General features: G+C 39.7%; 1 protein-coding gene across 1 annotated transcript in view; it reads right to left on the bottom strand.

Annotated features, from left to right (window-relative positions):
* Window positions 1-24,257, bottom strand: part of LOC120736018 (thyrotropin-releasing hormone-degrading ectoenzyme-like) — a 258,235-nt gene that overhangs the window by 29,166 nt on the left and 204,812 nt on the right. Inside the window, exons 11-16 of the mRNA XM_040035942.1 lie at window positions 14,374-14,462; window positions 10,509-10,642; window positions 10,362-10,417; window positions 2,653-2,800; window positions 2,450-2,553; window positions 1,596-1,703 (exon numbers count right to left, since the gene is read on the bottom strand). Coding sequence (XP_039891876.1) covers window positions 1,596-1,703; window positions 2,450-2,553; window positions 2,653-2,800; window positions 10,362-10,417; window positions 10,509-10,642; window positions 14,374-14,462 — 639 coding nt within the window. The remainder of the gene's footprint in view (window positions 1-1,595; window positions 1,704-2,449; window positions 2,554-2,652; window positions 2,801-10,361; window positions 10,418-10,508; window positions 10,643-14,373; window positions 14,463-24,257) is intronic.

Raw genomic sequence — 24,257 nt, 5'->3', positions numbered from 1 at the left:
TTCAATGACACACTGACAGGAGGTGATTCTGACGTATTGCCTTTTTATCCTCTTGATGCACCAAAGTCAGTTCAAACATTGCAGCTGCTGAGTGCTGCTGACCTGGTCCCTGTTTTCAAGGCAGCTATTTCATAGTCTCGTTTTGCTTCAGCCAGCGACTGTTTTCACTAATGTGACTATTGCATAGGAGAACTGATTTTAAAAGTACCATCTTCTTGTCTTTGAAAGGATCTTTCATTAGCACGTGGCTAAAATTCAACCCAGTCCCAACCCTACCTCTCAGTTGTTCTTTGGCGACTTGGTAGACAGTAAGAGGTTCGTGTACCTATGAAATGAGATGAGCTCTCTCTCCTGGCAATTATTGCAGCATTTTGATTCAAAACAGGTTTTTAATTAATACCCGGGCATGGGGAGGAAGATCACATACATGTGATCTCCATATGGGATTAAAAACTAGTGAATAGAGCATGAAATATTAAAAAGTCACCCCTGGAGGGATTAATCCTGCATAAATGTAGATTTATCTGGCACTTTTCTACCTAAGAGAATGAAGCATTTCCAGACTGCTTCCAAAATGTGAGAAAATGCCACAGTGGTGTTGTAGTGAGGAGAGAAAATGGGTGCCATTTGGTTCACTGTAAACAACCGAACTTTAAAAGACAAGGCTGGAACTGAGAAACACAGATAATGGAAAGGGCATGCTGTAAGTCCAGAAATATTTTGCGGCATGTGGTGATGATTATTTAGAAAAAAGCACATGTCAGAGATTAGCGAGGATTCATCTATTGTTTAGATCCAATCACATTTTCTACTGGATGGAGTAGAAACGGTTTCATTTTGTGCTTTTTGGGGTTTTTTGGGGGGTTTTTTACAACTCCTATTATCATCAGCTCCCTGCTGTCCTGTGCAGAGCTCCAGCATCTGTTTCTATTTAATTTGCAGTTTGAAATCTAATTTTGCAGATCTTGTTAAGGACACAGAGGGAATGTAGGAGCCAGCAGCACGTGACTGGAGAGAGCTGGAGCCAAAAGGAATGACAGAGAAAAAGAACGCATAGAAGCAAATGGATCAATAAAAGACAAGAGAGGTCATTAACGGTACTGGGGAGGTCATCAAACTTAATCTTTACTGATGAAAAAGTTTGGGTAACCCTTTGAAAATATTAAAAACACTGAATGTGTTCATTCAAAAAGTGATTGTTCAGATTTAACAGAAGGAAAGTTTGTCTTTTGTCCCCCCAAACAGTGATTGAAACTAATGAACAGATGTTAGCTGCCAACAGATGAATTTTTGTTCCACTTGGTCTCAGACTGATGTCACCAGAAGTCGCATTCCCTGCAGAGTCTCCATCACTGTACGTTTGGGACGATGCAAATTTTTTGCTCAGTTAAATTTTTGACATTAGTTTGAGACATCTCTACATGTTGCATCGTTTGAGGCAAACACGTGACTACTGGTGGCTTTTTGAATAATCACCTTCCACCTAAAATGAGTCCTTTACACACCTATTTTATCCATAGATTGCTTCCAGTCTCACATGTAGCACCAAGTTTGGCACAAGTGTTAAATGAAACAGTCTGCGAGTGTATTTGTACCTGTTTTTGTTGCTGGAGATCCAGTCAGAGATGTAGGCAACGGCTTGACGGTGGCACTGTTTGTTTCCAAAGCTACAAGCTAACATGATAAGCTCTCTCTGCAACTCCCTGAATAGACATAGAGAAGAAAAAAATGCTCAAAGAAACATCTTATGGACAATAGGTTCTTGTCTGGACACAGAACATCACTCACATGTAGCACAGAGATTATTCCAGAAAATTTTCAGACTGGTTTAGCCTAATACTTAAACTTTTATCATGTCTCAAATTGCATTCTTGCATTTTCTATTTGGAGTGCATACTATGAGATTCTGGGTGGCAGCGTAATACTTGCTAGCTAGCAGTAGCTGATCTTTTTAAAGGTCACAGCACTCTGTGCTTAATAACTTTGTGGAGGGTGACTGGTGGTTATTTATGTTAAATTTATGGTCTGAGATTTCCAGGTTTGAGTCATAGAAGGTAGATATTACTTTGTCTGAACTCCATTGTCAGCAAAAAAAAATCCCCCTAAAATCAACACGTTTAACCATTAATGATTTGCAGTCTAGCTAACAAACATCAAGCTAAGCTAAACCACGACTTTCACCTCTGTCCAGACTGGACATAGATACGGCTGACTTCTGATTCATTAGTTTGAGTTAAGTAACCTAAGAATCTGACATGAATAATTCTGCTCAACGATGTGACAGGAAAGAGAATAAGCAGGCTGCTAGAATGCTGAACTACGTTTTGTTTTCTGTTTCAATGATTTCTCAGTCAAAGAACAAATGTTGTTAAAGGAGCACTGGCTTCCACTGACTGACTGAGTGTTGTTAGTGCAATAACACCAACAGGAATGTCTGTCTGCTGCATACTCAGTCTGGTAGGATGCTTGCAGGACGTTGCCCTCTGTGCCGGGGCCATTCGTTGGCCAACCCATCTGATGGTACCGCGATGCAACCTGCTTCAGCACGTAGTCCTGTTAGCACACACAATGATAAGAGACTGTTTATTCTGCTAACAAGAAGCAGTTAGTGGTTAATTGATCGATTAAAATTGTGACTGATTGGTTGTTTACACTGAACAGCCTGTATTCGTCTGTGCGGTCCAGCAGTTTGTCCAGCTGGTAGAGCGCTCGGCTGGCAGCGTGCCATGGAAGGAAGGACGTCTCCTCTGGCAGATAGCCAATCAGCTGCAAAGGAACACCCTGTGGAAGGTACCCCGCCCTGAGGAGAGATGATGTGGATAAAAAGTGAGTAGTGGGAAAAGTGTTAAGGCAAAAACATCTTGGTAAAGAGGAGACAGTTATTCTTAAAATTCTCAAAACATGAAGCAAATGGAAAATACATTAAAGACTTTAAAGGTACAGTCAGTCAAGTTAATTTAAAATAAAATAAAAATAATAAATGCACATTAACTGAGCCACATATGTAGTATACAAAAGGCAAAGGTGAAGACAAGTCATAGGCATTTGCATACAGTGGAGACAAATTTTAACTTGTGTCTGGACCGTGCTTTATCATCTAAGAAGAGTTCCCTTCATCACAGAAGTGAAAGCACAAAGAAAACAGACAACTCCTGAAATGAAGTCAGGTCTCTAACACATGAAAATGTGCATAAACATGCTTACTTATTCACAACACTGTCACAATTAATTATTGCCAAGAGATTAGCCATGGGATCCTCCCGTCTCCAGAAAACTGACAACGAGCTGGCGAAACAACAACAGCAGCTGGTTACAAGTTACATCAGCTAATGTTAGACTTGAGTGTCTTAAAAATAACACTTTTCTTCTGACAAACAGTTTGATTAAATTTTCATGTTGTGTGAGTTTATTATGTTTAATCCACTTTGAAGAAAGAAAGAAAGAAACCAGCTAACAGCTCTAACAGCAGCTCTGCTGTATTTTCTGCTGCACTCTACTAATCCAGGTCTATCTATGATTAAGCAAAAAGTAGAGAAAAGCTAGTCTTCATTAGCGACTACGAGGGAGACTATGTTCGCACAACAGTTGAGACCTTTTTAAAGTCTGGTAAGAACGTTTTGTGATTCTTTGGAGGAATTTTTTATGGTCATTTTTGGGGACTCTAATATCTCAGTGCAACAACCAACACAAATCCTCTCTCTGGTTATTCATATTTTTGAGATATTTTTTTGTGTCTTTTCCCTTAACAGGGACACATCATGAATATTTCCAGGAACTGAATTAAGACATGAATTATTTGTTGTTTTTTGACACACTTGCCATTCCGTACGGAACCTTTGATTTCAGTATTTCTGTAGATTTTCAGGACACACAGAGGACCCTTGAGCTAATGTAAATATAGATTTAATGAAGATTTGATCTTTAACCCTCATTGTTTAACCCTTAACCTAAAAAGCACCACTTCAGGAACACATTAACAAAAACATGGCCTCTAACCTGAGCTATTTAGCAGCCCCGGTTACATCCACTGCCTCATCAATATTAACGAGCTTCTTTTGTGCATTCATTAACATTCATGATGCTTTTTGGTGAGGGGTGGGCACCTCACCTGTTTCCTGCACTGACCTTCGCTCACGCCCACAGCTCATGAATATTAATGAGGCAGGGTGGTGGAGAACACAAAGTGAACTCAGAAGTAATATTAGGGTTTTTTTGTTTTTGATTCTGATTATTGATGTTCAGTGAGAGAGCCCAGCCTGACGCCGAACAGTGACCTTTACAGAGGATGTCAATCACAGTGACTGACTCATACACACAAGAGGAGGTGAAGAAAGTGAATGTTCTTGTATTGAAATACTGTTTTTTTGGTTGCTGGTTTTTAATTTTCAGAGGCAGACAGACAAGATGACAGGGACAGACTCCACGGAAAGTCAATCTGTTTGAGATAAGACTCACTAAGTCTCTGAGCTGCCAAGGAAAGTCTGAATTCCAGACCATCATATTTCCATAATCTGCCTCATTTCCAACCCGACCAGCCTCCACACATTCATCTCCATTCCCATCATGCACCTGGCCTCTGGGACATTACCATAATCCATCCAGCCTGCACAGACTTCCTGTTTACCACGCTGCAAAAACACTGACGGGACTCGACATAAAGGCAGAGAGAGATTGCAGTCACCATGGCAACTCCAGCTGGACATTTATCTGTTTTCTTATTTGTTTATTTGTCATTGTTTTTGAAACATCATCCATCAGCTATCAGTCCACATCAGCTCTGAGACTCGTTCGTGTCACACGTCACTGATGCTGCACGTGATCCATCATCAAAGCGACAACTGTCAAAATAATAAAAGGGTCAAAAAATCTACCTCAGCAGCTTTTATATGAAGTTTAATATGAGGTCAGGTATTTTTTCCACTGCCAACCACTGTAAACCTTGCACATCTGGCAGAGAGATTTCATTCTTATGTAAATTAATGGATTATTCATAACACAAAGGCCTCCTTACATGCATCAACAAACTTAGCCCCACAAAAGTTTAACTGCACACTCCACTGAAAACTGCACAAAACTAAAAACAAAGAAATCAACTGAAGATAGAACCAAAGAATTACACAAGTGGAACATTTCCTTTACTGATTTTTTTTATATTTAGATGAGCAGAGTGATAATGAAAATCATTACAGACTGTATATATAAGATGGAAGTTGCTACCATGAAATCCCCTGATGGCTCATGGCCTTCTTTGTGAACCCTCAACCTGAGAAATGTGTCACAAAACCACAAAAAGACTTAAAAACTGAAGATAACTGGATGCCCATTGGTTGAAGACTTACCAACCACATGGTAAGCACTTTGGACCATAAAACGTATCAGAGAAAAAAAATAGTTCATAGACTGAAGACTGAGCTAAAGGGTTGTTTTCTTTAGAAAAACTTCTTTAGAACTGAACATGGGCGTCCTTCTATTGGTCATAAAAATGCAGGTTGAACTCATCACTTATGAGCATGCTTAAATCTGTTTGGTAAATATGAGGTGACAGCTAAAATTGTACTGCAAGATAAGTGAAGAAAGAACAGAGTGAATGTGCAACTGTGAAGGGTGTTAAGGAGGAGTGCGTGAAAAGTAAGTTACTTTTAGAGGACACGACTGGTCGACAATACCAAGATTGTTATAGGATTATTAGATGTTGCTGGTGATGCTGCCTAATGCAGTGGCTTACATCCTCAATAAAACTGCCACGGTTGAATACAAGGACCTCAGTAAGCAGACTTCAGCTTTGATTACCTAGTTAATCTCTCTTCTGTAAGGACTCTACAGTTTTGATTGTATGACTCTCGTGACCACTCTCGTTCATCAGGACAAACAGTCACCTTTCAGCACCTTCTCTTTTCTGTCTATATTGTGTCTGTAATGAACACTGGAATCTCTAGGAAATGCTAGCAGGGCTTTAAATTTTAGTGTAGTTGTGAAATGAAGTGAAGCGATTATAGATTTTCAATTTTTGCTCTCAGTTACAGTCTCCCTCGCTCTCTCTCTGTTGCGCCCAGGGTTGTCGTCTTAACGAGCTCATTAACTCGTTAACATCGTTAAGGGCCAGTTAATTGTTTGTCCATTAGCCATTAGCAAGGCTCAGTGGAGAGCTAACGAGGGACTGGTGCACACATATAAGAGAGGCAACATCCATCACTGTTTAAGCGTACACTCACTGAGGCATTTATTACTGCTAAACTAGCCTGATACACACACACACACACGCGCGCACACACACACACACACACACACACACACCTTCATACAGTCGTGCTGCCTCCTATTTGTAGTTAGTGCTGGGTGGATTACTCAGGCTTTGGTCAATTGAAGTGTGAGCAGCAGAAGAAGAATCAGCACGACTGAAATTAATTCTGAGATTAAAGAATCAATTCAGTGAGCAGCTCTCAGAAAAAGGCTGAAATAACATCTTCATAAATAAGACGCATTTCTCAGTCTGCTAAATGAGCAGAGCTGGCAGTTTCTTTTTTTGCCTTCAGTGCGATAAAACAGATCTCAGTGGTTTTTTTGTGACTCAGAAGTGATCATTAGATGGCCTGGCAGCTGATTTGTTTGTGACCTGAAGAGTTTATCATGGTTTAATAATTTCTGGCTTTCATTTCGATCAGTACGAGCACTACACTCCCCGAAATAATCAGTTGATGCCACGATAAGGTGGAGAAATAAATCCCTGAGCTAGGAATCAAACTGTAGAAGAGGTACTATAAACTGCACATACCCAGCCTTCTTTTACCTCACCTCACCATCACTGGATATGAAGTACAGGCAGCAGATTCAACACAAGCTGTGCCTTCCATGTTATCAAATTAAAGAGGATGATTCTGAATTTCCCTTAGCTGATGTGCAGGAATACGTTTTCTTGGTCTATATGCATGGATTACACATTTCGTTCCAGTAATGTCCCAAATGAATCAGAGGAAGCCCACAAGAAGATACCGTGGATCAAACACAGGGATGCACTAGATTGGTTATTATGTTAGTTATGTCACATAAATGTATGAGCTGTATGAATATAAAGTGGAATGTTACAGAACTTTATTTAAATCAGACATTTAATGATAATGAGAAAAGCCTTCAGGCAGTATAAAAGATGTAAGTAATTTCCCTTCTGATTTCCAAAACGTGATGCACATTTCGAATAAATAAATAAATAAAATACAGCTGTGGTCTGAAGAAGGTTGAATGCACTCATCAGGAGAATCAAATATATACATACACCCACTTAAATCCTTTGCTAAGTGCAGCCAAAGCCTGCCATGAACTGGAAACTGCTGGAGCACCAGCGTCACTGTTTTACATCTCCATGGACTGAGCACCGTGAGACTTTCAAAGCTAAGAACGCAGGACTAATTGTCCAGCATGGTGGTGGTAGCAAGACAGATTAATGAAGTTGGAGGATTGCCTCTAAATTCTTTAACTTCACCTAAAATGAACAGGTAGATGGACACAGTTTGGTGTTCTAACAGGACAAATACACAACAAAACTGGTTTTGGAATGGATACAGCAGGCTAACATTGCGCTTCTGGAATGGCCTTCACAAAGTCCTGACCTCAACCCTACTTTTAACTATGCTTAAAAGTCAGATCTATGCCGATGAACCAAGAAGCTGTCAGGAAGAACGGTCAAATACGCAGCCAGAATTATGCCAGGACCTCCTTGATGGCTAACAAAAACATCTGTTTGAGGTGCCACTTGCTAACATACATTTAACCAAATATTAGTGAGGGTATATCTACTGTATATATCTGAGTATGTATGTACATTTCTGACCCTATGTGGATCAGAAAAAATTGAAAATAAATTCAAACTTGTGCACCCAGTTGTTGTTTTTCAAAGTCATTAAAAATGTATGCTCTGCAATCATCCCACCCTGGAACACCAGTTCAAAGAAGTCATTAAAAATCCAAAATTACCCTGACATTCATGCCCATGATGGATGTAAACTTCTGTCCACACCTGTAAGTGTTCGTTGTGTGATTTGGCTGCATTTTATGAAATACATTTAATGCTTTTTATCCACTCACATGCAGCCCTGAAAATATGATGTATATGATTTGATTGCGTATTATCGGAGTAAAACTAAGGAAGCGAGAATACACATGTGTTTTGAGCTAATGATAACTTTCTACATATTCATAAGAAAAAATGTCTTTAGCCCACTTTAAGTTGGAAAAAGTTCCTGTAATGCTCTTAGTGTCTTCTAGACGTCTTTACTCCTGAAATAAAGAAGCGAGAAAATCCGTGAAGCAGATGTTGAGCTCAGAAAGCACGTTTGGAAAATGACTAAGCCTCAAAAAAGAATGTGTGAGACCTACAGTTAATGTTTCACATATAGCAGAAGGCTTCTTTTAGGATTAATAGCATCTCAGAGAAACTTTGCCAACAGGATGTGTGTCAAAGTGTTTCCTGTCCTCAAAAAGTTTAACTCTTAAAAAATAAATGTTGCATAGAAAAAGACTTTTCGTGGGAGGACTAAAAAAAAACAAAACAAAAAGCTCATCGGGTTAAAAAACAAACTAACTCTTGTCTTCTAATGTTGCGTGGTGGTGCTACTGCAGATCCAGGGTGAAGTAAGAGTACTCTGCTATCAGTGTGCATATTCATGGATCTGTAGTTTCTTTTTCGGTACAGATGGAAACCTCCTGCTGAGCTCCCAACTCAACACACACACACACACACATACTCCTGAGCAGAAGACGACAGCGCAGTCGTCTCTGGATGTTGCTCATTCAACATGACAGAGGACAGATGGCTGAGAGAGGGAAGGGAAGATACAGAAAGAAAAAAAGGAGACGGGGGTAGATTGAGTTATAGGCTTGGTGTCAGAGTAGATTTTGGTTACAGTGCTCAAAAAGCTTCAGGCTGAAAACATCACCATGAGAAACGACTCACTCAGCCTCCCCCCGCCTCCGCCCGCGCCGTGGCTGCTGATCGCTCATTCATCACCGAGTTCCCGTCTGCCTTTGCTTATTTTTCAAATTCTTTGCACACTGTCTGTACACAACTTCTTTGAATTCAGAAATGTGGACAGACCCAGGTGTGTGCGAGGCAATTCAGCTCATACCTTGACCCATTCACAGCCGTACTGTAGCACCAGGGGACACAACGGCAGCTTTGAGGAGACTTTGCATGAATTCCAAAAAGAAAAAACAGTGCAGTAGTAACATCAAAGAGATACTGGACTAAATGCCAGCTGCTCAGATGGTTCATTTTAGTAATTATAAACTAATGATGGAGCTCAAATCATGCAACTTTTCACAATCATAAAACAATTCTGGCACCTGAACTTAATTCATTTCAATGAAATGCAGGTGAATTCTGAAATTCTCAGAAAGCTTTATGATCCTGGAGTGCTTGTAGGAACAACTGGATAGGAACTGTGGCTGAATAGTGTAGTGGTAAGACTACAAATCTTTGGAGTAGGAGTCACAAGTTTGATTCCCAACCGGTATCCAGTAAGGGTCTTGACTAGACCCCCCCCATGCTAAAACCAAGCCTTGGGATGGCGCGGCTATGTGCGCAACCTGTCCACAGCTCGGACACAAGTATGCCGCTACATATTGTACTCTGTGTGATTGTGTATGCAAAATAAAGTTTGTTTGGAGGAAATAGTTGTGGTTGGTTTTTCACTCAATGAAAAACAGATCCTCTCTCTAAGACTAAAAAAAAAAGGTGTTGTTTTAGCAAAACCAAAGTTTACTGGAAAGCTGTTGGAGACACACACCAAGCATGTTTATATGTGGGAAGTAACTGATGATAAGAATGCAGGGGAGAACATAAAACATCACACATGATACAGGATTGAGGAGAATCTAGTACAAGGCAGTGTTGCTAATCCCAGAGCCGCAGAGCTGCACTTCTCCATGTGCTGGTGGAAGTGTGTGTGTGCTGGTAAAGCTCTGTCCTGAACTCTTCTGTATAAAGAGTCATGGGCCTCAACTGAACTCACATTATACAGATTAAACCTCTGTATACACGGCCAACTAAATCGAAGTCTATACCCGGCGGCAAAACAAAACACCTACTCAACTCTGAAACACATCTGTCGATGTTCAAAATTTCCATCTGTTTGACAGAAGACGACAAACTGTCAGTCCTGTGCAAGAAAAGCCCTTCACCTTATAGGAAAAGAAACACAGAAGCAGATACAACAGATCTGCCTGGCTCCATCCTCTGTGTCCACATGCTTTTATGTCTTGAAGTCAGAGTGAAAGATGAGCCAATAAGTAAGAAAGAGAGTGAGAAAAGGGTTAGAACCTCTCCTACTTCTGCCACTGCGGTATATCATAGCAAACTATCATCTCACCTGGCCAGGTTAAAAGCATCATCGATAAGTCCTGCCCTGTTTCCAACGGAGATGATCTGCAAGTGAGCAACAAGCAAAGAGGGATTGAAAAACTGAAAGAGAAAAAACAGACAAACGCAGATGTTACTGAATACAGACAAGTTTTACTTGGGGGTTGGTGTGCAGCTGCTGAATCAGCAGTTTCCAGTTCTGGAGGTCGTAGTTCACGCGGAAGTAGCCCGTCTGATTGATGTTGCCTACCAACCATGTGCTGTCATCCATCTGACCAATCCTGTGGGTTTCTGAGACACAACACAACAACAAAACATTAAAACACTTAATCCAAGCATCAAGAAAACAAAGACATCAAAAATATTAAAAACATCAGATACGCAGATAACGACATGGTGTCCTGTCAGGATCTTCAGAGGACTCCAAGTTCCAGTTCCAGTTCCTCCTATAATGTAGGGTTTTTTAAAAACATTTTAGGGCTTAAACGTTAGAAGTGAAATGACAGTAACACTCAATGAACTCATTACATGGTATCAAAATGTTGGTTTCTCACTTTATACACTGTTGTCATTCAAGCAATAATAATAAAGGTAAAATATAGCAATGTTTTATACTGTTCACAATAACACCGGTATAATGTTGGGCAACGATAAGAAAATGAAATATCGCTTTAGACTATGGGTAAAACACACATGCGCAGAGCCTTTGTTTTCATACGCACATGGCGGAAAAAGCCTGGCAGCGACTAAGAATGAGAAGGGCGAAAGCGGATCGTTGAATGAAACAGATGAACCAGAACTGGTTTGTAAAAATGCTGCAACTTCAGTGGTGTGGAACTGGTTTAGCTTTCGTCCGTCAGATGCACAACAAAGCACTATTTTTGGTAGCACATGCTAGCGGGCCGTTGTTATTACCGTGTTTTTTGGAAAATACAGCACACTTAAAATCAATCCTTTCATTTTTCTGAAAATCGACAGCGCCCCTTATAATAATAATAATGGATTGGATTTATATAGCGCTTTTCAAGGCACTCAAAGCACTTTACAATACCACTATTCATTCACTCTCACATTCATACACTTATAATCCCGTATGCCTTATGTATGAATTCTGGTTGTGTTTACTGACCTCGAAACGATTTTATGTACACGGCGTCAAATGTTTTAATACGACTTTGCTAAGCTACAAACCCGCACCGCTTGATGGATTGATGGAGCATTACGGCTATCGTAGGCAGGAGCCTCGCGGAGTGATACGTACTGTGCTTCAACATAATATTACTGTATTGTGTGTGTATAACCTCTTTTTAAGTTTTGTGGATATTATACATGGTTATGCTGAGGATATGTCGGCCAATTTCCACTGGAAATGCCTTTTGGTTAAACTGTCAGCAAGGAATTTGCATTTGCACTATAAAATTTTTTATATAACTTTAATGTACATAAAAAACAGCTGCTTGTTTAAGTGAAAATACATAGATTTGTTTTTTTTCCACTAATAAAGTTGTGGAGTTGTAAAGTATTTTGTCTAGTGTCAAATATTTCATCAGTTATATCGTTATCGCAAATTTTCAAATGTATATTGTGATAAATATTTTTGGTCATATCGCCCTGCTCTAATGCCAGCACAAACTGGGTTTTGACATAAATAAAAGTACTGTAAGGATTAAATTGAGTGCAGTGACAAGATAACTTGTAAGAGGGGGGACGCTAATATTTTTGGTACTGACTAATCGTATCAATATTTAACAGTAAAGTTTTGATTTTTTTCTTGTATTGAAATAAACTGACTGCACCATTTTAGCCCATTTAGTAAATATGGCTCTAAAAGTTGTTTGTTTGTTTTCTTTTTTCCGTGAAGTCAGCAGTTTTGAGTTTTTATGTGTTTTCATAACGTCTTCTTTCATTTTAACTGAAAGAAAATGTACAAAATGTTTAATTTTACTTTCTATATTAGACAGTGACAGTGTTTTTATTAGATAGTGCCTCATTTTAATATTTAAATATAAACATTTGGAAAACTTGATATAAGCGATCGACTGCAGACATTTTGAGGTGATATTAATGAAAATATTCATCCATTAACCCATTCATCTTATCATAGGCTGAGAGGCTGTTGTAGGAATGGTAAGACCGTCTGTACCGACAGTCTGTTGCAGTCTGTTACACTTCATTTATCATTCACAGTCTCATTCAACATTTTATTCCAAAAAACATGCACAATATTTTTTCCCAGGCTGTTTACAGGATTTTTTGAATTATAAATTAGTAAAAAGAGATTTCTAAAATCCTCTCTGAAAAATCATCTGGCTTTAATGTGCCATTAAAAAGATATGATAAGATTTTTGAATCTGGTTTTACCAAGTCCTCCGATTTGTTCTGTTTTGGAAAAGAGTACAAACCAGGAATATTTGTACAGAGGACTCCCCATTTGCACATTTAAACATTTTAGAAAACTTGGAACACACAAACCAAATAGAAAATTGGGTGCAGCAGAAAAAAATATCTTGAAACTACAACCAGCTAAGAATAGCCTGCTCATTCTGCACAACCTTTTAAGGATCGCAGCATCTTACACAACAATGTGAATATTCTCAGAGATGGCAAAATTAGGTTGTAGTGCTTTAGTAGAACAGCTTGCAGGATGTGTATAACAGCCTGAGGAAAACAGGGAAAATAGCAGCTGACTCCAGTCTGGCCCACTTCTTCAACTTATTCCCTCTGATAGGAAACAAACTACCTCTGAGTCGTGAACTTTAAGACTCCTTTCTACTCATTGCAAATAGGTGAAGTTATGCCAGAGTCCAAACTCTTCTTCTGAAGTCAGCTTATTCTTTTTTTTAGGCAAAGACAGATATAGAAAGTATATTCCTCAAAAATAGGCCTGAATTACATCCATTCTAAAGAGACTGAAGGGGAACAAGCCAGAAAACAGAGTTATCATCTCTGACAACACTCATAAAGTGAGAATAGCATTATTTCAGAGAGGCCCAAAAGTCATGCTCAGCTTTAATCATTAGATAATCTAACCGTCAGCACACATCAGCTGATGGCTCTGTGAAACCTTCGACTAGTCCAATCAGAAACTCTCATACACTGTGATAACCTGTCCGAAGCTGCCGCTTTGCAGCTCACCTCAAGCCGAGCTCCTCTTTTCATGCTTCACGTTGTTTCTGGCTTATTAATAAACGTCATATCTGCTGTCACCGATGCCTGCTCTGATCTGTGTGTGTGGAGGTGGTGGGGTCTTACAGCTGGTTTCACTGGCACAGAGCTTCAGGCAGAATTACCTTTAAAAAATCTGAAGCTTCAGTTTTCCAGACAAAAAAAAACTAAACCAAGCAGGATTTTATTCCATAAAGCAGCCAGCAAGACAAAAGAGGAACAAGCTTTATTCTGAAAGGTTTATTTTTCATGTAACAGACTTTTCTCCAAAAGCTAATAAAGACAAAGCACTACCTCAACACAGAAAATTTTTGTTGTCTGTAAGAAGTAATTTAATCGTCCTAATATCAAAGAAAATGCAGCTGTACTTTGTAGAGCGCGCTATTCTTTAAAAAAACAAGCTCGTGTGACCTTTATTTCTCTAAAAGCTGAACAACAGTGAGATTTTACACATTGTTAAATAATGAGGGAGTTTTATTTAGAAGAAAAAAACTTTATTTTATGAGAAAAGAAAACATGAAGAATTAGCCATATTTATATGTGGGAGGTTCTGTGTTTACTGCCAGCACTGAAAGACCTCTAACCTTGAAAATGAGATTCCTCAAAACAATCTACTGTATCTGTTCGCTTCGATTTGTTGAGCCCATTAACTACAGATTACATGTCTGGAGATAATGAGATAATTAATTTGTGATCAGGAAATAGATTAGTCTGTTGGCATAACAAAACAATGCCAAGACAGCGGCTCATCATTTCAAGGTAACACGATAATTAAGTCATGATTGCAGAGCACACTTTCATGAATGATCTGAGACGTGAGAGCAGCACAGAGAATCATTACACCCACACTACTGTACCTGTCTTGTTGTTGATCCAGATGAGAGACTCTGAACAAACGGCGGATGTGTTTCCCACGGCGACTGTGAGAGGGACCTGCCACTGTAAACTACAGAGAGAGAGTGATGTCAGTAATGGTCAGTGGAATTGGATTGGGTTTTATTGCCTCAGTTATCAGATAGAGAGGCATTACAGAGAGAAGAGAGAGCGATGGTCAGCGATGATCTCTTAGCATCATTCAGCTGGAAATGGAGCGAGTGACGCTCACTGTGTTACAGAGGGACAGGAAGTGAGAGTGTAATAGCTGCAGCAGTCAGCAAGCATCAGTCAAGTGGAAGTAACTGAAGGTTATTGTCTCTTTCTGAGAAACGGAGGTTAAATGTGCTGTCCAGTGAAAACTCTGGTTGGTTAGTCGGGTGATTTTTACATTTTCACTGTCATCTGAACAATACAGAAATGCCCCTTCACTGCTTGAGTGAATTCTGCAACCTATCGAGCTTTTAAAAAACAATTATATTACCACAAAATGGCAGTTCTGCTGGGATTGAACTGGGCTGTTTTTCTTCCTGAACGGTTGACATTTAGGAGTTAAACGGTTTCTGAGAAGCAGCAAGGCAGATGAAATGTGGGAGTAATACACAGCAACACAATTCAGATTCTCTGAAAAAGAAAATCTACCAACAAAACCATCCATCCATCCATAAATCCATCCATCCATCCATCCATCCATCCATCCATCCATCCATAAATCCATCCATCCATCCATCCATCTAGTTTTTCCTCATGACAACAGGCTAAGCCCTAAACCTTTTTCCTGTTTTTCCCTAGGTATTCAGATGTGTTTCCTGACCACACATCCCAAATCTCTCCAGCAAGTTATGCTCTACGGGGAGCCTGGAAAACGGGAGGTTTCCTGTTCAGATCCCTGGACCATTTCAGGTGGGTTCTTTCATCACAAAGAAGCAGCAGCTCAAATATTACTTTGGGTGTTTTTTAATCTGTTCAATACATTGTTTTAACCTCAATCCATACTGGAATCCATACTGGTTTCACAAAATGACCACAGTTTATCATTTTCCTGTTCATATTGTTTTCATGGGTAGAAACCCTGGTTACAGCTGAGACCTCAGAATGCTTGGATAGTCAGTAAAAATGTTTTATACTGTCTTTGGTTGCGTATACCAAGTTGGACACACCCCCTGTCTTTCTTATCAGAACTGGCTTAATCTTATAGGGTGTTGGAAACATTCCTCTTGGATTTTGGTCCTAACTGCTGGAGATTTGTGGGCTAGACGAGAAAATCCCATTACACAACATCCAAAATGTGTTCTATTGGATTGAGATCTGGTGAGGAGTGAACTCACTGTTATGTAAAATAAAAAACATTTTGGGATGAGTTGAGCTTTGTGGCATGCTTTGTTGGATCCTGCTAGAAACAGCCATTATAAGATGCATACAATGGGGTTATAAATGGATGATAGGTTTCAGCAATGATACTCAGGTAGCCTATGGTGTTTAAACGATACTTAGTTGGTGCTATGGAATCCAAAGTTTTCTCAGAGAAAGCACAACTAAGAAATAGTAGTAGTAGATAGAAGTAGATAAAAACATTGTATGATAAAATTTCAGTGATCTAAATGGTATGACAGAATCCTGAGGATACACAGCAATTCAATTTCTTTAAATGATTCATTTTGAAGTCTTTTCTACCAAGGTCAATGCAGATGTAAGAGAGACTAATGGTTTGTGGATCCTCTACTGTGGTTGTATGTGAGGTACTTTGGAAGCTTTAACAAAGCGCTTTACAGATGAACTAAGTGATATAAAAATGTTATAACTGAAGCCACACCAGCTCGGATGTCCCCCAGATTAACAAGGTCCACATCAGGTGTTGAGGAAGGCTACTGTGACAAGAAGGCATAAGTGGACAAGGGTGAGAACAGTGAATAGGAGAAATAGATTCCCCCTATTCACCATTTCTTGCTGTCATAATGCTGTTATGCAAGTAATCCCAATGGAAAGGTGAAACAACTAGTAGATCACAGTTCCAACTGCTTGCAACTGCTATCACAACTAGAGATTGATTGTATTCAACACAAATGCTACGGCAAGCTAGGATCATGGCTAAGCTGGAAACCTTGTTCCTCAGTGGCCGATTACTATGTACTACGTAACTCTTTTCACATCTTCTGTTAGATCTTCAGAGGCTACCTGAAGGTCTTCTAGTGAATGCAGCATTGTTGACAGTCCCGACTGTGACCATTGCTGAAACCAACCATCTGATCTATACCATGAGATGCTTGGCTGCGAGATGAACGGCCACAAGAAGCAGTACCCCTCAATGGGGATGGGGACTTCTCCATGGAGCCCATTTATCAGAGCTGCAGAAAGATGTGATAAAGAAAGGAATGCCTAAGAAGTACAACTAGCTGCCCATACCTGAGACACTGGAAACTGCCAAGCAAAGACTCACAGATTTATACTAGGGAGATTAAAGCCAGGAGCATAAACCAGCTGTTCTCCACTGGACAATCCAAGGTGTACTCTCAGTGGCAGAGGAACTGGACGTCATGATCATCTGGCAACACAATTGAACCAAGTGCTAAAGGATGAAGCGGACTAGGAATGGCTAACTGAAGGCTGGACAGTCCTGATCCCCAAGGATTCCTAGAAGGGGCCAGTCCCATCCAACTGCCAGCCAATAACCTGTCTCAGCACTACATGAAAGTTCCTGTCAGGCATCATAGTTGCTAAGATGAACAGACACATACGTCAGTACATGAGTGGGGCCCAGAAAGGAATTGGCACAAATAACCAGAGGGGTAAAACACCAACTCCTGGTAAATACAGCAGTTGCTAGAGACTGATCAACATGTGCACCACCTGGACTGGTTTCAAGAAAGCCAGCAACTAAATGCCTCACACATGGATCCATGTGCCAAAGGGTCAGGGCTGTTTCAGCAGCAAAAGGGGACCAACATAATATAAGGTAAGTGGCAATGTTAATGTTATGCCGGATCGATGTATGTGCATGGCCAAAAAGTATAAAGCAAACAAAAAGAATTGCAGAACTATTTATGATGTCACGAGTGCATTATTGTTCGTCTGAGGTGAATGTTTTTGGCCAAAAATCAAACCCATGCGGATAGTGCTCTGTGAGGAAAGAATTTAGCTGAGTCTTAGAGCTCATTAGGAACAAATAGCTTCTTGATGCTTCCCTATTAGATGTTAAAGTCTAATTTTAATCCTAACAGTTACCATATGTAAGTACTAATAAGAGTCCTAAAAGTGAGTGTTTCTCTTCAGCACTGTTAAGAACCCTGACGTTATAATTAGACTCATTTTGATCAAATTGATTCATATTTTAATTAGACTGGATTTTCATTAGAAATGGCAAACAATCAGCTTTACATAAATACTTTACATCCAGTCAATTCCCCTTTTTAAGCAGTGGGTGTGTGAATACTGTAAAGTAGGGGTCATTGTAACACAATCAGCCTGAGAAAGAACCATTTACTATTCCTATAATAGCCATTTGTCGCTGCAGGCTATAGTGGATCAATACCACTGCCTAGCAAGCAAATACTTTATCTGATATTTATATCAATGTGATTGACAGGAGTGGAGCTAAACCACGCACACATACACACCCACAGAGACGCACACTGGAAGACACACAATCCACAGCCTGGACAGCAGAATGTGTTTATTAATATTGATGCAAGTGTGTGTGTGTCCTCAGAGTTTATGGTTTATTCATCAAAGGCAGAAACCAAGTGAAACACACACATTCATGCTGGAGGTAGAGAGAAACGCAGCATGACTGCAGTGATCTATTCAAAGTGGGAAACTTTAGAAACTCTTCAGACAGCCTTCACCTCTCTGCTCATCTTCCTCCATTAAAGAACATGTTGACCCCATTTAGACTTGTCGTTCCAAGTGTCTCCAAGTCAGATAAAATCCAAACCTTTATGATCAAAAATATACCTACCTGCTCCTCTAATGCCAGGATCAGAAGCCACAATATCAGCTCGACAGACGTGGGCTGTCAGGAATAAAAATGAGAGACATGCGGCGTCTCGTGGCATAAAACAACCCAAAGCTTCTAGGTCACTTCACAACTTCCAGACACAGAGGGCAATTTGTGTGTGCCACAAAATTAACACAAAACAGCACTTAACACAGACCACACCATAAAATTACCATAAAACTCTGTGACAAGCACCAAATTATTCATGACTACATGACTACTCTGTGTTGGAACACAAGATGCCCTGAGGACAATTTACAAATGGGCACTTATTGTTTCCCTTAGCACCCAGAGCTAGCAGAGCCAGAAACTCTGAGGGGAACCATTAAGAACAAAGTGATCATTCATAATAAGATGATTATTTATAAGTAGAACTTGACTATCACCAATGTTTGATGCTGTGTCAACACAGGAAAGAGTTTATGAAGGAGTATCAAACAGGGCACTTGAGTTTTACCGAGGAAACAACCAGGAGGCATCCTAGTCAGATACCCAAACCCTACCTTCACTGTTTCTGTCTGATGGTGGAGACCAGTATTCCTACCCTGAACCTTCTCCCAAATAACTGAGCAGTTCACCATTTCTCTAAAGGAGGTTCTAAGCAACCTTCTGAGGAAGCTCATTTCCATTGCTTGTATCCTCAATCTATTTTATTCACTACCCACAGCTTGTGGCAGGACTCTAGACTATTCATTTTGTGTTAATATCCAATATACTGTTGACCAAAACACAAAAGGTTTGTGGACGATTGTGGGACCAGTTCACATATCTTATAAATCATGTGACAAACTACTCGAGACTCTAGACTCACTCTACTGTGAGACTACTCTCTGTAGGGTTTTCTTTTTTTGTTCTGGCAACACTTCCAGTCGTGTAAATAACCACCATATATACACATTTATAAGGGATAAACCAGACTCGACACCTTATAAGATGTGTCATGTGGTAGTTATGTAGCTGACTGAAAGCAAAGTCATATCTATGCTGTCAGATGTGCAAGAAACAAACAATCTCTGTATAGACAGCTGTTAAAGGGCCTTCAACATGCACCTGGAGAAACAACATAAATGTCCCTCTGTTCATTTTACTTTAGATATCTGCAAGTGTAATTACTGGGTAGACACTGCACTTAAGCTCAGGAGATGATGAAATTTATCTGACTTTTGACAAGATACCAAATAGGTTGATGGAAAAAATAGAGATGTCTTGGATCAGAGTTTAATTTTATTTTCATATTAAATCTGGGGTAGGGAACATTTTTTATCAATGGAAAAAGAAAAAAAAGACGGATAAAAGAAAATAAAAAAAGTATATTGCAGGAGTGTTCTTCAAATGGCCACTTGATGTTAAAAAGCCCAAATTTACAGTGGAAATAAACATACTTATAGCCTGGTAAAAACAAAAAAGCAAACAACCAAAAAAGACGTTTTTTGTCTCTAAAGCTACAGCTCACCCTAACAGAAACTGTATAGAGCTCAGGAATATTTTAAGGATTAAAGACAGTTAACTGTTGCTAGTCATCACATCTGCTAATTAAACAAGACCTCGGAACTGTAGTTGCAGCATTGTAGCATATTGACTATGTTTAATGGATTTATCTGAAGAATAATCATTCTAGCTCTTTAAAGAAGTCTAGTCTGGTGAGTGAGTTTGCAATCCTTTTTAAGCTATCTAGCTATGCTTGATAAGTTTGCTAGCAGTAGTGAATAACTTGATAAACTTTTTGTGACACCTCTTCCTTAAAAAAAGTCCACATTTCAATGGACATTATATCAAAGTCAAGTTTTTAAAATGTGAATTCACAAACCAATAGGTGTTGTGTTTACCTTTTCAAGGCTCTTTGAGGAGATTTTGGGACAAATACACTTTTGAGACCAGATCAAACAAGTCACAAAGTAGTCCGCAAGGTTAGTTATGTGTGGTGATGCAATGAGCTGTGACGAAGACTTTCCCCTGTGAGTGTGGGGTCTGATAACAATGTGTGGACAAAAAGTCAGTGCAGACCTCTCCAAAACCGATATGAAGCACAGTGATGTCCCACGGATGTCTGGTGCAGCAAAGGGTCTAGGGTCTCTTTTTTCTAAATTTCTGGCTGCTGTAGCTTTTTATATTTCAACTTTGCTTCCTCTGTCTGACTAACAAGAAGAAGGAAGGTCGAGCTAGAGGTGACAGAGTTGAAGATGCTAAGATTTTTATTGTGAGTGACCAGAATGGATAGGATTAGAAATAAGTACATCAGGGTGACAACTCAGGTTGAGCCGTTTGGAGACAGTCAAGGCTGAGATAGTTTGGACATGTGCAGAGGAAGGATAGTGCACATATTGGACATAATGTTGAATATAGAGCTGCCAGGCAGGAGGAAAAGACTCATGGATGTAGTGAAGCAGGATTTGCAGAGGTTTGGTTTGTCAGAGGATACTGGAATACTGTGAGATGGAGGTGATCTGCTGTGGTGGCCTCTAAAGCGAGCAGCCAAAAGAAGAAGAAGAGCTTTTTCTGGTAAATTTGTTTAGTCATACTTATCTGGCTCATCAGGGTAAAGCAGTATATAAATACTTCCTTCAACTGTGGTTTTGTGGACTCATGAATAATTCATCACTGTCCTGTTTAGCATTAAAGCTCATTAAATCAAGCACACAGACACTGCTTCTCCAATCACATCACTGTTTACCCGTCAGCTGACGAGACACCACAGAAACGAGCTGTTAAATCCTGACTGAGATACTGTTTGATTTATTTTCAGTATCATTGCCTCGACCTTAACGTTAGCTCATGCTGTCCTCATCGTCTCTCTCTCTCTGCCTGTCACTTCAGTTCTTTTAAAGGCATTTATCTCCCTGGTTGTTTGATGGTGGAAAAATAAAAAGACCCAAATTTAAAATGTCTCCAAGCACAACACCAGAGGAAGAGAAGAATGCGTTTGACAAAAATAAACCGTGATCTTCAAAATGTCACCTTAATACCTGAAGTTAACAAAATGCCAAAAAAAGTCTGAAAATGTAGATTTGGGGGTTTTTTTGTTATGTAAATGAAAAGCTTCCTCTCCAACTTAAATTTATTGGATACAAAGATAACTGCCTGTCACGCTAATGTGACAGCTGGTTGGATTTCAGTTTATGAGTGGCTGCAGGTAAGTTAGCATGCTAGTTAGTTTTCATCCATCCATTCTTTTCCACCTATCATTGTCAGGGTCGCGGGGGGGCTGGAGCCTACCCTGGACAGGCCCACTTCTGTCGCAGGGCTAACAAAGAGACAGACAACCATTCACACCTATGGGCAATTTAGAGTTACCAATTGCCCTAACCCAACTAACCGCTTGTCATTGGACACAAACACACGGAGAACATGCAAACTCCACACAGGCTGAACTCAGGACCTTCTTGCTGTGAGGTAACAGTGCTAACCTGTACTTCGGTGGACACCAGCCTTTCCAGGTTGTCATGAGAGACTTTAAAAATACATTTTAAAACTCATTATGTGATCTGAAGTCTATGCAAAACCATCCTCACTTTCTTTCAAGCACATACTGATGCTTAGTCACGACCTTAGTCATCATGTGGGAATACAGTGGGTACCCTTTTAGTGTTTTTTTTTTTCCAGAGTTACTACTCCTACTACTCCAACACAATTCAATAAAAAGCCCTCCATGTCTAAAATAGATTCCATGAGACCAGACCAGGCCTAAAGTGCTCTGCTGGTGTCATCAACAGCAAAGTAGTGAAATGCATAACTACAGTAACCAAGGGAACAGTGGAAAAACTTGTCTATGTACATTCTCACTCATCAGCACCATTGTAGAGGTCCAGATACCTTCTTTTCAAAAGCAGTGGAAAACATTGTTGCAGGTAACATAACTTTGTCTTGTGTTGTTAGGTTAAGTCAAACATTAAGCTATAACAAGTTAACCCTGAAAAGGTCCATACTGACATGACAGCATCAAGCTGTAGACATTGTGCACTGCTGCAGATTTCTCAGCTGCACATCCACGATGTCTCGTGTTCCACTACATCCCAAAGGTGCCCTATTGGATTTAGTTTATTTAAACTTTTAGGAAGATTTAAGCTCTGTGGACCACATCTGCACCTGATGTGATCTGCTCCATTCTCTGTAAACTTTAGAGATGGTTGTGGCTGCTCATCCCAGCAGATGAGCAACAATCATGCCATATTCTTAAGTAACTTCAGTCAATTTTGTTCTTTATTCTGATGCTCAGTTTGAGCAGGTCATCTTGACCTGCAAACATACAATTTTTAAAACTGGAGTAAGGTTATAATCAGAGTTAATTGTTAAATTAAAGTACCTTTTTATAAAAGGTATATGAGGTTCTCAGTGGCAGAAAATAATCTGCGATAAGATGTTATTTTTTTAGCAGAGCCAAAGGAAAATGAGAAGGTGCAATCTGCACAGAAATGAACACTTGTGAGATATATAATGATCTCTGATTTTACAAACTTTTCCCTTCCTATTTTTTTCTGTTTTCATATCAAAGCTGAATGATACAGGGCTGGTTGTCCATAGAAGATGACTGAGGCTCAAATTTTGTATCTCTATATGTAATCATGGGAAAAGAGGGATTTGTGTTTGGTCTAAACACACCATGAGGGTGAAGCGATGATGATGAGCTTTTTCCGACAGCTGACTTGTTTAAGTAATAAAAGAAAACAGCAAAATAGCAAAAGTGCCAGATATTGTTCCTTCATACAGTGTCCCATCAAAAGAACTGGAGACTGAAAGTGTCGACAACAATTGTCTGAACTGTACAACAAGAATATAAGGTTTAAAGAAGAACTATTGAATCCCAGGAAAACCAGCCAGTTTAACTGCTTCAAAAACCTTCAGCAAAATGATCATTCGCTGGATGAACCCACATCAGTATTTTCTCTCCAGAAAAGTTGTGAGTTCCCAAGTTATTGAAGGACTGGACAACCTGCACACAATTTAGTGCATGTCCAAGAGTTCTCTTCTCATGAAAATAATACTGATAATAAATAATTAAATAAAGCAGTCTGGGCTTGAGTCAACAGCGTGTACACTGCGGGACACTGCTGTGCTTCTAAACACAGCTCCGCTGGATCAAACAGCAGCATCAGCCCCGGCTGCACTCAGCCGTGACGCCGAATCAACTAAAAGCACAGCAGCAGTTTCTTTTTAGTGTTGGTGAATGCCCTGGGACCGCTGAGTGTGTCTGAACGCAGCCCCGCGAGACTCAACAAGAGCAAAAGAAAGATTTCAACTCCACCTACAACAAACAGCTTCAGTTCATCAGCTGATGAGACCTCGAGAGCGATTCTCAGCTCAAGTGAAACACAAAAGACTCCACATGAAAGACAAGAAAAAGAACATAACATAAGAAAAGCTGAGGAAACTTTTGTTGAGAAACTGAGCAGGTCAGAGTGATTGTAAATGTCAACTACTGTACAAAAACATGACAGACTGAAGAGAGAGAGAGAAAGACCTGGAAATAAATGATGGGAGAAAACAAGAACAGGTAAAAGTAAAGAAATAAAAAAAGGAAGGAAGCTGATGAAGTATTGATGGAAAAGAAAGTGGGTCGATAAAACAGAAGAGAGTAAACTCCAAAGGTTGTAAAAGATGTGAATAAAACATGATCGGAATCAAATATAAATGAAGTATAAAAGATGTAAAGGTGGTAAAGAATGAGAGAGGAAACAGGAAAAGTGCCTTTTCAGGAAAAAAAATCCAGCAAGATCACTGAAAGACAAACTTAGTGCCTAATGTAGCGTGAAATGAGGGGTTTCAGGAGAATTGTTTCAGCGGTGAATGACTGAATGAAGAACAGATGGAGAGACATGTCAGGAATAGGACTAGCAGTCTAAAGGCCAACTAGTGTCCAGAGACTCCAGCTCCATATTC

The sequence above is a fragment of the Simochromis diagramma genome, unplaced genomic scaffold (assembly GCF_900408965.1).
Source record: "Simochromis diagramma unplaced genomic scaffold, fSimDia1.1 OVJJ01000816.1, whole genome shotgun sequence".
NCBI lineage: Eukaryota > Metazoa > Chordata > Actinopteri > Cichliformes > Cichlidae > Simochromis > Simochromis diagramma.
This window is presented reverse-complemented; position numbering and strand designations above follow the sequence as displayed.